We start from the raw sequence: 12554 nt of genomic DNA, 5'->3' as shown, positions 1-12554 counted from the left end.
TTTATTTCTTTAGCACAAGTTTCTTGTGTTTACCTTGAATCCCGGACCGTCTTACCACAGTGAAGTCCTCTTTTCTATGTGCAATACGCAAACCAACCACTGCGCCAATGTATGGCGCTGTTGTACATCTTTTGCCATAATTTAACAGGCACAAATCTAATCTGTTACACACACACATATAAATATATCTATATAAATATAAATATATTTAATATTTTAATATTTTTATTTTCATATTTATATTTATATATATATATATATATATTTTTAAAGGAATATTTAAAATAAATCAAATAAAAATAAACAGATACATGTGATTACTACAATGAAATGACTCAAATTCCAGTTGTAATCTCACAATGTGGTTAATCCCAACTGATTTTTTTCCTTTTAAGATTCACCATCGATCTATTTTCTCTGATCAATCAGAGACTGTTCACATAAATTCAACCAGCTGTCACCTCCCTGCCTCTCACTAAAAAACAAAACAGAAAACATAACTCAAAGTTGACATATCCACATTAATCCCCACATTAACTCATTATTTTTTTAGCATATTTTCCATTTAATTGCTTTTATTTGACTTCTTTTCTTGTGAGGGGAATATCCATAATCTTTACCCAGTTGTTGATTGGCTGTGCTGCTTCCTGACGTCATCGGGGTCCCCCTCCTGCCGTCGTGTTCTCCTCTGTTGGCGCATGCGCACTCACAGCAGCACGGACAGCCTCAGACTGCTCTCAGGGACGCAGAGGAGCGGACGGTTCCTCCGGCCGCGGCGTATCGGGACGCCTCACGTACGTACAACTCTGCCTCACGCTGTCGCCTCATTAAATGTTGATTTACTGTCCGGAAATATGATCTCAGGGGTTAGTTCAGGGTTTCTCTCTGTCTGAATGACCCAGGAGACAGAGCGCGGGGTTAATTCTGTTGTTTTTGGATCTCATTCGTTTTCCTTGGAGCTCGTGTTTTGGTTCCAGCATCAGAAAAGCCCCCCGTGGCTGATGTGGGGTATCCTCCTCCTGCCCGAAAATGCCCCCCCGGTCCCGTTCTGCCCAGACCTGCGCTCAGCCGTACAGGAAACGTCAGCTCTTTTTTTCTGTTTGCTCAGCGCTGCTTCCTTTCGCAGCTGTCAAGTGCGCACTGGCACGGGCGCGACGTCAACGAAACCCCATTCAGAAAAACCGCGATTTAAGTTTGTTTGGCACACTGGCAGAAATCCGCGGCTTGTAAAACGCTGCACTTTGCTTTTTCTTAACTGCTTTGAGACATATCTGCATTCGGCAAGTGTTTCATCCATCAAGGACCTTTTATTTCTATCACATTTTCAACAAACTTGGTCAAATATGAGCATATTTTGGGTGGGAAGTGCAGCTTTTTTTGTTGTGCCAGAAACACTGAAAACCTTTGACCTTTTAACCATCCTTTTTTTAATTTATTTTTAATTTAGTTATTTATTTATCAAATGCAAGACAAAAATATGAAGTAATTTTCTTTTTTCTTTACCCAAACAACTTAAGAAGTTGTGTACAACCCCCCCCCCCCCCCCCCGGTCTTTTATATGTTTTTATATGTTGTAGGATTTCACAGATAAGTAAATAGTTAAATAAAGACAAAAACAATAACAATTAACAGCACTAAGGATAATTAAAATAAATAAATAAATAGATAATAAAAAAGGAGGTAGACAAATAAATACTATAATAATAATAACAATACATAATAATAAAAATACATAGGAATAATACTAATAATAATAACATAAACAAATACAAATGACTAAATAAATGATACAACGTGCTAAAACTGATCTTTACATATACAACGTGAGTATTATTGGCTGCTTACTCCCCCCTCACTGGGACAAACCAACTGTCACTGCTGCCATGAGGGGCTTTTAACCATCCTTTTATTGGTCCTTTATTCCCCCCTCAAATTCCAGCTTATTTTTCATTAGAAAAAGAAACACTGAAGAGGAGACACTGGCCTCACATGGAGATGTTGGCCGGTGATAAATTGCAACAGTGAGTCCAATAAACTGAACAGAAAATGAATCTGGAACTTTTATAAAGAGGAGAATAATTACTCTAGACATCTATTTCAGACATAAATGTAAGAAATCAACATATTCTGGCTTTTTAGATGATGAAATTTGAATGAAACGTGGTGTTTTTTGGAAAATTGTTGAATAAAAGCAGAGAAAAAGCAAAGGATTTTTCAGATGTTGGGCCAGAAAGCAAACCCTGCACATTTTAAAAGGGCAGACATCATTTTATCCACAGTCTGGAGCCTCCTGTCAACACTGCGTTGCATCAGCCCGCAGATCTGTCGCTGCTCGCTGCCTTTGGGAACAGGCTGCACTTCGTCAGGTTGCCAGAGGCCGGGCTTATCTGGACGTTCACATGGAGGACCACTTCCTCCAGTCTTTCCAGCATCCACTGCTCGTGGTGTTTGCTGTGCACGTTTGAAGCCGGAGCTTATCTCCTGTTGTGTCCTTTATCCTGGGAGCCGTCCTCAGGTCTGGAAGAATTCTTCTGGCATGTGACAGGCAGACACTTTGTCTTCACTCCCATTTTAAAAACAAGGCTCTTATTAAAATGTGTTTGTGATATTAGCGTGGGAACAGATTGCTCTGCTGACCTCTCTGGGATCTCTCAGACTAATATTTGTACAGTTCTGCTGTGGGTGTGACATTGTGCACGTGGTTTGACCCCAGCTCATCCTCTGAAAGCACTCGTGTTGCCCGTGGGGAATGGATGTTATCTGCGACCCCCCCATTCTACACCATAACCCGTCTGCCATCAGCCACTTTTGCTTGTCATGCATCTGCAGGCGCATGTGATGTGTGAGGCTGTGCATGTCAGCCAGCACTCTGAAGCAGTCCTGCTCTTACATGATATTCAGACGCTCTAATTCCTCTGTGAGCGGCTATAAAACGCTCATTGTTTCCCAGAGAGCTGCAGTTCCCGTTTGTTGGTGAACGAGCCGATAAAAAATATACGGCTCTCTGCATGTGTAATCACACGCACCTCATATGATATGATTTGACTTTGTTTGACTTTCTCTGGAGCAAACAGAGTTTATCTGGACATTCATGGAGCTGCAGTGCCCCAAACACTCAGCCCCTGCTGCCTGTTGACTGCTTCTGCATATCAAATAGTCCCCGCTTTGCTCTCTGCTCCGTGCAGTATTATTATAGCTCTGAGTTGGCAAAATTAAAGGGATAGTTCGCCTCTTTTGGCATGAAGCTGTATGTAGTTAGCCTGGGCGAAAGCCGACTGTTGACTCCCATGGAGGGCGGGACCTTACTCAGCAACTTAAATTCATTGGAGTTCCCTTAACCAATCAGTAATGTTTAGAAATGACGTAGGTTATGCGCCGAAGGAGAGCTACGACATCCTTGCCACTAACAAAATTGACGAGGCATTCCTCTTGCTCTCGTTTTTATTGTGTAATGCTCTCCAGAGTTGAGACAACTTCATGGATAGCTTCTAGCGTTCTTCCGTCGCCATGTTTATTTCCGCTGCGGTTAAACTACAATTACATGGACTACAATGGACTCCGCGCGTGAGTTCTGCGTCACCACTCGCAACTGTTTGCTGATTGGCAAAACACTGAGCGAACCGAGGTAGGGGGATTGGGCCAGACTATGTGCGGAGCCAAAATCTTTGGGCGGAAGTACGTCGGATGGCGTCGTCAGGCTAGTATGTAGTGGCCATTTGTCCATAAAAAACAAATTACTACTCTACGGAGCATAAAACAACGATTCCTGCAGTTATGATACCAACAGCGCTCAGACTGTAGCAGCTGTTTTCAGCCTGTTTACAGCTGGCTTAAACATTAGCATTAACATTAGCATTAACATTAACATTAACATTAGCATTAACATTAACATGTTGTGTTGCAAACACAAACCAGACCAGGTTGCCTTTGGGTGAAATTAGCTGCATGACCTGATGCCTCAGTTCTAATTCTAGTTCAGCAAAACTAAAAATCAAACACAGTCGTGGCTAATAGCAACATATTAGCAAGAGGCTAACAGATAGCCTATAGCCTACGTCACTGATAGAAATCTGCATCCCTTTATCTTCTGCCCGTTTCTCCTCTTCTTCTCTTTCTAAACTGGGCACCTGATGGCTTCTTTGGTCTTTCCCCATGATGATGATCCATGATGACTCCACATTATTACCTTTGCTTTTACCATTAACGCCGTCTGTTCACCCGTCAATCAACCGGAGTCACGTGACGTAAACACATTCACGGAGATGGCTACACAGATTTTTATTTCTATTTTATTTTTTTCACATAACCCAGTTAATTACATGAAGGTATATGGGTCTATGTTCATTTTAGGAATGAAATACAGTTTTTATTTGGACTGGAAGCAGCTTGTGTTGTGGCCTGGGCGGTTGCCCACATAGCTAAAACCGGCCCTGCCTTAAGTTGTGCGAGGACACTAAAGGATTGTGGGTTCCTGCTTCCACGGGGCTGAGCTTGGTTCAGAAATGCCTCGGACTGGTCATGGACCGGCGCCCCCACGCTGAACTGATACCCCATAATGCTGCAGTGACATGGCTGATTTATTGCCCTGCGTTAGCTGCATATGCCCCATAAAGCCACGGTGACAGAGACGGATGAGCTGTGTGCAGGGCAGCAAAGCCCCCTTCAGATCTCGCCCTCATTTCTACTTTTTCTAACTGGGGTTGGTAATATTTCCTGGGGGTGGGAGAGGGTCGGGGGGGTAACGGCTTCCATGTTTGAATCGTGGTAAATGCAGCAAACACTGCAGATGGGGAGGGATTGCAGGACGCCTCTTATGATTAAGATGTAAGCTCCCGTTACATTTAACCATGATTAACAAGAAAGTAAGCTTCAAGAAGAAGCTAAGAGAAGCTGTAATTAGCAAGGAAATCCATTTTTAGCTAGTTGGCCTATTCTGAAACTCCCCAGTGTGTAGAACGCAATGTTTTGTTTTTGTTTTTGCAACAAATTAAGGGTTGAATGGCATTATATTTTAGTTCCGTCTTGTTAGATTTGGTTGTGTTTTAATTGTAATGATTGTATTTTATTTTATTGGATCATGTTTGTAGTTTGAAGTGTGAATATTTGGATCCCAGGAAGAACAGCCTTCACTGTGGTGAGGACTAATGTGGATCTGTAATAATAAATAAATAAATAAATGATGCTGCGCAGCTAAGAGTGACCTGCACAGAGCCAGTTTGCCAAATGGCTCGAGCTTGTCAGGATTCTCCTTCATGTGCAAGTCTCAAGTAATTTTTTCTTGGGCAAGTCAAAGTCAGCTCACCTTATTATTTAATTTTACCTGCAGAATCTGATCTTAATAAAGTGAAAACACAAAGATATAAGTAACTGTCAGTAAACATCATTGGCCAATGTGCCCAACCTGTCCACCCCGTATCATATCAAGCTAACGTTAGCTAACTACCGACTAGGCTAACAGGATAATATTAGCTAATTTGACGAGCACTTACTGGTCAGAATGGATCTTCAAATGAGGAACAAAGTTGGAAGTTATGCTAGATGCTTAACACTCAAGTCATTGAAGTCATCGTGTCTCAAGTCTAGTGCAGAGTCTTTAACTTCCAAGTCCGAGTCGAGTCTCAAGTCTTTTATTTTTTGTCAAGTCAAGTCACAAGTCATCAAAACAGCGACTCGAGTCCCCGTCTCTGCCATCCGTCCTCAGCAGGAATCACTGCTGACTGAGGGCTCTGCAGCTCGCTGAGCTCAGCCTGTCGAGCTGCGAGGGAAGGTCGTGATCCTCTGTGAGGCTAAACCAGATGCTCAGGGATCCTGGCAGGACCTCACTGCGCTCCTTCATCAAAAGGACGTCTGATTTAGAAGAGAAGTCAAATTAAAACAATAAAAAGGCCCGGTAGAGCCCTGAGATTCGCCTTGGGTAAAGCAGAATATGAGTCCATGTGACTGATGCATCTCTCTCTGTGAGCAGCAGCTTAACAAGCTGTAAGATCTTTAACTTCGTCCCGTACAGTTAGGTTACAGGATGAATCTGAAGGGCTTCTGAGATGATCGAGAGGACAGGAAACATCCACTTAAACGGCCGACAGGGCTGGTAAATAATTACTTTAGATTAATAAGAATTATCTGCGGCTACAGTCGGCTGTTTAGGCAACGATCCGGCCGATCTGATCTGATTTCTCACTGTTAGAAGCAGGAGAACATTTTACTGAAGAAGAACCGAGACTCAAACATTTTCCAGGATTTTAAGGTAAAAGGCTCCATCATGAAATACCTGAAATGTTTCAGTACTTTCAGGAATTCTCCTTCAGTCTGTCGGCGCAGACGTTTCCTGCCGGGTGACTTTTCATCTCTGGCTTGTGGCATTTGTGATGAATATCTGGGCCTCTTTGGCACATTTCCAGCGTAAGTTACTGTAACATCTGAGTCAGCGCCTGAGCCGTTGGCATCTTTTCATTTCCTGCTTCCTGCTGAGAGGAAATCATTTTTAAATCGGAGAATATCACACATCCTCCGACACTCAGAGGGTTGCAGAACACGTTTGTCCTCATTTTCAGGCGGCTTTGCCTCTTTTTTGATATTTCAAATGTTGGATTATTAGAGTTTTTCTGCAAAATCAGAATCAGAATCAGCAAAGCAGACATCCCAAGTCTCCTGGAAGGTCCGGGAGTCTCCCTGATATTGATAGTTAATCACGGATGCCCGCGACTCGGATAAAATATCCCGGATTTTAGACTATTCGAGGGAGTTTTTTTATTTTTTTCAATGCGAGTGAGAGCGTGCAGGCAATACAATAACTTGTGCACCATGCGCGTTTCGACTGCGCAGGCACGAGAGAGAGAGAGAGAGTGGTGTGAGGAGAGGTTGCCTGTGAAACCTGTGCGTATCTGTCCAAAGCGACGCTCTGTTCAACGAGCGTCAAGGGCGACTGCTTGTCAGAGGGCGGGGGGGGGGGACTGAGTCATCTCCCTGAAATGAGTTTTTGGAACTTGGGATGTCTGGAAAAGGTTTTATTGCCAAGTAATTTTTACATCACAAGGAATTTGGCCTGGTCTGTTTGGTGCCTTAAAAACAAAAAAAATATAAAAATAATAATAACAAAATAAAGTAATAAATGTAAAAAAATCATCTGAAAGGAGCTCGTTTAGCAGATGATTTTATTTATTCTAAAATGGAAGTTTAGTGTGAGCTGAGCTTAAAGTGATACTCCCGAGTAGATTCACCCTGGGGTCATTTGAACCGTGACATCCAGCCAAGTAGCCCACCCGCAGTTTTTCCGATATTGGCTGAACATCAGCCGAGTTACTGAGTTATCCCGAATAGCTTCGTACAAGGGTTAATGGATCCTGGTCCGTATCTCCAAAATTACCACACTAAAATCACATGCCATGACACCAAACTTCTACAGTAGTACAAATATGGTCTGTACTCACAAAACGATGCATTTGGAAGTTTGAAAATAGTCCAGGAGTTTATTATTATCAACACAAGCCTGAAAGCTTCTCTGCTGCTAAAGCTGCGTCGACGTCACTTCAGAGAGCTGGGAGCTTCAAAGTAAGATGAGGGTTGATCTACTACTGTAGACAACAAAGCAAGGCTGCTCAATTTCACCATTATTAAAATAATTTCACAACTCTACAACATAAAAATTCATAAAAAAACATGTAGAATATAGCCTATACTTGGCTGGATGTCACGGTTCAAATGACCCCAGGTTGAATCTACTCCGGAGTATCACTTTAAATAAGCTGCTGAGATGACTCGGTGTTTATGTGCATGTGCGTGTGCATGTGTCTCTCAGGGCCCTGCTCGGTAAACGGGGGGTTATGTAACCATGTCACCTTCAGAGCTGCGGCCCAAACGGAGGCTGGAGGGCTTCCAGGCTGGTGCTGGAGTCTGAGTGGGTGTTGGGGCTGATAGAACTAAAGCTGGAGGTGTTCAGTCAGAGGACCAAACAACAGCGTGTTGTAATCAAGCTTAATCAGATTAAGCTTAGAGTGCATGAAGGACGGGGAGCTGTGCGTGTGATGAGGAGGTGAGTCCTGGGAAGCTCTGGGTGGGGCTCGGCTCGGCTCTGGGTGGGGGTCGGCGGTGCAGTACCACATCCTCCACAGGCCATTTATTTCAGCTGCAGCTGTGCCAGTTGCACAACAGACGCGCAGAAGTGTCTGATTGTGGGAAATTTACTTGTCTAATATGTGCGTTTTTTCTTTAATTAGTGATTTAATTTTCCCATGTAAGTGCTGACTCAAGAATAAAAGGAAAGTAGGGCAGAATAACTGCGTCAGAGCTAAAACATTTGGATTAAAGTGCTATCACTATCTAAATTCATCAGTATCTCAGATTTAAATCACACTTATTGATTAGTTTTTCTGCTTTTTTTCAGTTTGTGAACTGCTAAACATCAGCTTCATTTCTGTGAGACATTGATGTAGTAATTTAAGATCTTTTTGCATAATCTGATCAGTGTCAGCCATGCAACGAAACCTGTGCTGCTCAGCTGAAATCTGCAACAGGAAACAACTCAACACGCATGTGCACACCTCACTCAGCTAAACCAGAGTTAGTTCAGTTCTGAGCAGCTTTAAAGTGAATATCTGCAGATGTTTCCATGGTAACAGCTGCAGAGATTCACTGAAACATGTTCCAATATGAACATAAACCCAGAATCTGAGGCAGAACCAGAGTTAGTTCAGTTCTGAGCAGCTTTAAAGTGAACATCTGCAGATGTTTCCATGGTAACAGCTGCAGAGATTCACTGAAACATGTTCCAACATGAACATAAACCCAGAATCTGAGGCAGAACCAGAGTTAGTTCAGCTCTGAGCAGCTTTAAAGTGAATATCTGCAGATGTTTCCATGGTAACAGCTGCAGAGATTCACTGAAACATGTTCCAACATGAACATAAACCCAGAATCTGAGGCAGAACCAGAGTTAGTTCAGTTCTGAGCAGCTTTAAAGTGAATATCTGCAGATGTTTCCATGGTAACAGCTGCAGAGATTCACTGAAACATGTTCCAACATGAACATAAACCCAGAATCTGAGGCAGAACCAGAGTTAGTTCAGTTCTGAGCAGCTTTAAAGTGAATATCTGCAGATGTTTCCATGGTAACAGCTGCAGAGATTCACTGAAACATGTTCCAACATGAACATAAACCCAGAATCTGAGGCAGAACCAGAGTTAGTTCAGTTCTGAGCAGCTTTAAAGTGAATATCTGCAGATGTTTCCATGGTAACAGCAGCAGAGATTCACTGAAACATGTTCCAACATGAACATAAACCCAGAATCTGAGGCAGAACCAGAGTTAGTTCAGTTCTGAGCAGCTTTAAAGTGAATATCTGCAGATGTTTCCATGGTAACAGCAGCAGAGATTCACTGAAACATGTTCCAACATGAACATAAACCCAGAATCTGAGGCAGAACCAGAGTTAGTTCAGTTCTGAGCAGCTTTAAAGTGAATATCTGCAGATGTTTCCATGGTAACAGCAGCAGAGATTCACTGAAACATGTTCCAACATGAAGATAAACCCAGAATCTGAGTCAGAACCAGAGTTAGTTCAGTTCTGAGCAGCTTTAAAGTGAATATCTGCAGATGTTTCCATGGTAACAGCTGCAGAGATTCACTGAAACATGTTCCAACATGAACATAAACCCAGAATCTGAGGCAGAACCAGAGTTAGTTCAGTTCTGAGCAGCTTTAAAGTGAATATCTGCTCTGAGCTGCTTTCTCCTCCAGCACAGCCTGAACCCTCTCAGACGAGCTTTCTGTCCTTTCTTTAAGGAGTCTTCAGGAATAGTTCTCCAGGCTTCTTGAAGGACATCCCAAAGCTCTTCTTTGGATGTGGGCTGCCTTTTGTTGCGTTCTCTGCCAACATGATCCCACACTGCTTCAGTAATGTTGAGCTCCGGGCTCTGGGGAGGATTCATCCCTCCATCAGACCTGCTGCCACTGATTTTCAGTCAAAGTTGTTCAACTTTGCTTTATTGTAAAATAAAAATCTATAAGGGTTTGTGCATTTATTTAGAGAGGAAGGAGCTGCAGCTGTGGTTGTTTCAGTCTTGCTTTGTGGAGCAGAACTGATGAAACGTGCACTCAGGCTGGACCTTGTTCTCCACAGGATGTCATGAACTCATTTTAGTATTCCAGTGATGTCTCATCTGATGTCCTCACACCAAACTGTGAGAGTTCCCCACCTTTATGGTTCAGTTGCAGGTGTTTATAAGTGCTTTGAAGCCTCAACCTACTAAAAGATAACATCTTTGTGATATTTGATCTTAAAATTAGGGCTGGGCGAGTTAACTCGTTAATTATTTAAACATTTTATCGCGCATTAACACAGGTTTTATTATTTATTTTATTTTGTAAAAGTCTGTTGCTCACAGGCTTTTATTTTGTAAAAGTCTGCTGCTCACAGGCTTTTATTTTGTAAAAGTCTGTTGCTCACAGGCTTTTATTCTGTAAAAGTCTGCTGCTCACAGGCTTTTATTTTGTAAAAGTCTGCTGCTCACAGGCTTTTATTTTGTAAAAGTCTGTTGCTCACAGGCTTTTATTTTGGAAAAGAAAGTAATCGGCGGATCCACCAAACATGGAGAAGGGTACGGAACTTTTACTCGGCCATTTTCATGTTAAAGTTCTTCCAGACGGCGGAGTCGACAGAACCAAAGTCATCTGTAAACACTGCCAAGTTGAATTGTCTTCTCAGCGTAGTAGTTCCAGTCTAAAATATCACTTAAAGGCAAAACACACAACTGATAGCAGCAAGTCATTCAAGGAAACAGACAGTGGAGCGAGGCTTCTACATAAAAACTACAGAAAGATGCTGATGTTAAAAGTGTGTTTGCACAACAAATGTTATGGCACTTTCATTCATATGGCAGCACATTTAAAATAAAGCTAAATGCTAAAAGCTATACACTACTTTTGGATTCATTTTTGGATTTTGTGTACAAATGCGATTAATCGTGATTAATCAGGGAAATCATGTGATTAATTAGATTAAACATGTTAATCGTTGCCCAGCCCTATATATAATAGGTCAGATTTAACTCCACAGTCAGCTGGGTTACATTTAAAATATGTTTTCATCTAAAGTAACTTAAAAAGTGAGGAATGCATCAGTGTGGGGTTCAGCATCTTTAACTTGTAGACTTGGGAAGTTGAGGATCAAACCAGCAACCTTTAGACTAAAGCACCAGCAGGCCATCTCCTGAGCTCCACCCACTCCTCCACCTAACACAAAGCAAAGCAGACATGTCCACTCCATGTTGCCTGAATCATTCGTGTGACTTCTGTCTTTTTCCCGCAGATGAAACGGCTTTCTTGACTTCGGATCAGCGACCTCGGAGGCGAGATGGTCGACAGAAGAACGCAGTGAGGACGGTGGCCGTACTTTAGAGCTCCACCCGACCCGACCGGCGTCTCTGAGCACCACCCTCATGTTCCTGCTGAGCTCCCGATAGCTGCTGCAAACACAGAGACGTCCAACATGGAGGCTGTAGCCGTGGACAACCTGATAGACTTTGACCAACCCTCAAAGGCCACATCTCTGAGTGTGGAAGGCAGCCAGCACCAAGGCCACACGGACGCCTTCTCCCCCGAGCCGCTGTCCGCTGTGGGAGTCCAGCAGCGGCCGTTACTGCCCGAACCCATGGCGCCCACAGAGCCCAGCCTCCACCAGCACCAGCACCAGCAGCACCACCCGGAGGAGGGAGAAGACGACAGCGACGCCACAGAGTCGGCAGACAGCGAGAATGACATGGACCCGCCTTCCCATAAGTGGGAACTGAGGAGGTCGTCGTCTTCGTCTGCTCAGAGCGGCGAGGACACGGACGCTGAGGCGGCGGAGAGGAGGCAGTTCATGAAGGCGTACGTGGAGAAAGTGTTCCATGGAAAGTAAGTTTGTGTTTGTGTTTTAATCAGCTGATGGAGGAAGGATGGATGAGCTGATGGAGGAAGGATGGATGAGCTGATGGAGGAAGGATGGATGAGCTGATGGAGGAAGGATGGATGAGCTGATGGGGGAAGGATGGATGAGCTGATGGATGAGCTGATGGAGAAAGGATGGATGAGCTGATGGGGGAAGGATGGATGAGCTGATGGATGAGCTGATGGATGAGCTGATGGAGGAAGGATGGATGAGCTGATGGAGGAAGGATGGATGAGCTGATGGATGAGCTGATGGAGAAAGGATGGATGAGCTGATGGGGGAAGGATGGATGAGCTGATGGATGAGCTGATGGATGAGCTGATGGAGGAAGGATGGATGAGCTGATGGAGGAAGGATGGATGAGCTGATGGGGGAAGGATGGATGAGCTGATGGATGAGCTGATGGATGAGCTGATGGAGGAAGGATGGATGAGCTGATGGAGAAAGGATGGATGAGCTGATGGAGGAAGGATGGATGAGCTGATGGGGGAAGGATGGATGAGCTGATGGATGAGCTGATGGATGAGCTGATGGAGGAAGGATGGATGAGCTGATGTAGGAAGGATGGATGAGCTGATGGAGGAAGGATGGATGAGCTGATGGGGGAAGGATGGATGAGCTGATGGAGGA

The 12554-nt window shown here is 43.6% G+C and overlaps 1 protein-coding gene across 2 annotated transcripts in view; it reads left to right on the top strand.

Annotated features, from left to right (window-relative positions):
• Window positions 1–701: 701 nt before the first annotated feature.
• kiaa0513 (KIAA0513 ortholog) overlaps window positions 702–12554 on the top strand; it is a 49311-nt gene continuing 37458 nt past the window's right edge. For both annotated transcript variants that reach the window (XM_075470755.1, XM_075470754.1), the window contains exons 1-2: window positions 702–794; window positions 11304–11890. In XM_075470755.1, the coding sequence (XP_075326870.1) occupies window positions 11484–11890 (407 nt within the window). In that variant the 5' untranslated portion in view covers window positions 702–794; window positions 11304–11483. The remainder of the gene's footprint in view (window positions 795–11303; window positions 11891–12554) is intronic.

This window comes from Odontesthes bonariensis, chromosome 7 (assembly GCF_027942865.1).
Source record: "Odontesthes bonariensis isolate fOdoBon6 chromosome 7, fOdoBon6.hap1, whole genome shotgun sequence".
NCBI lineage: Eukaryota > Metazoa > Chordata > Actinopteri > Atheriniformes > Atherinopsidae > Odontesthes > Odontesthes bonariensis.
The sequence above is the reverse complement of the archived record's forward strand: the minus strand, read 5'-3'. Positions and strand labels throughout refer to the sequence as shown.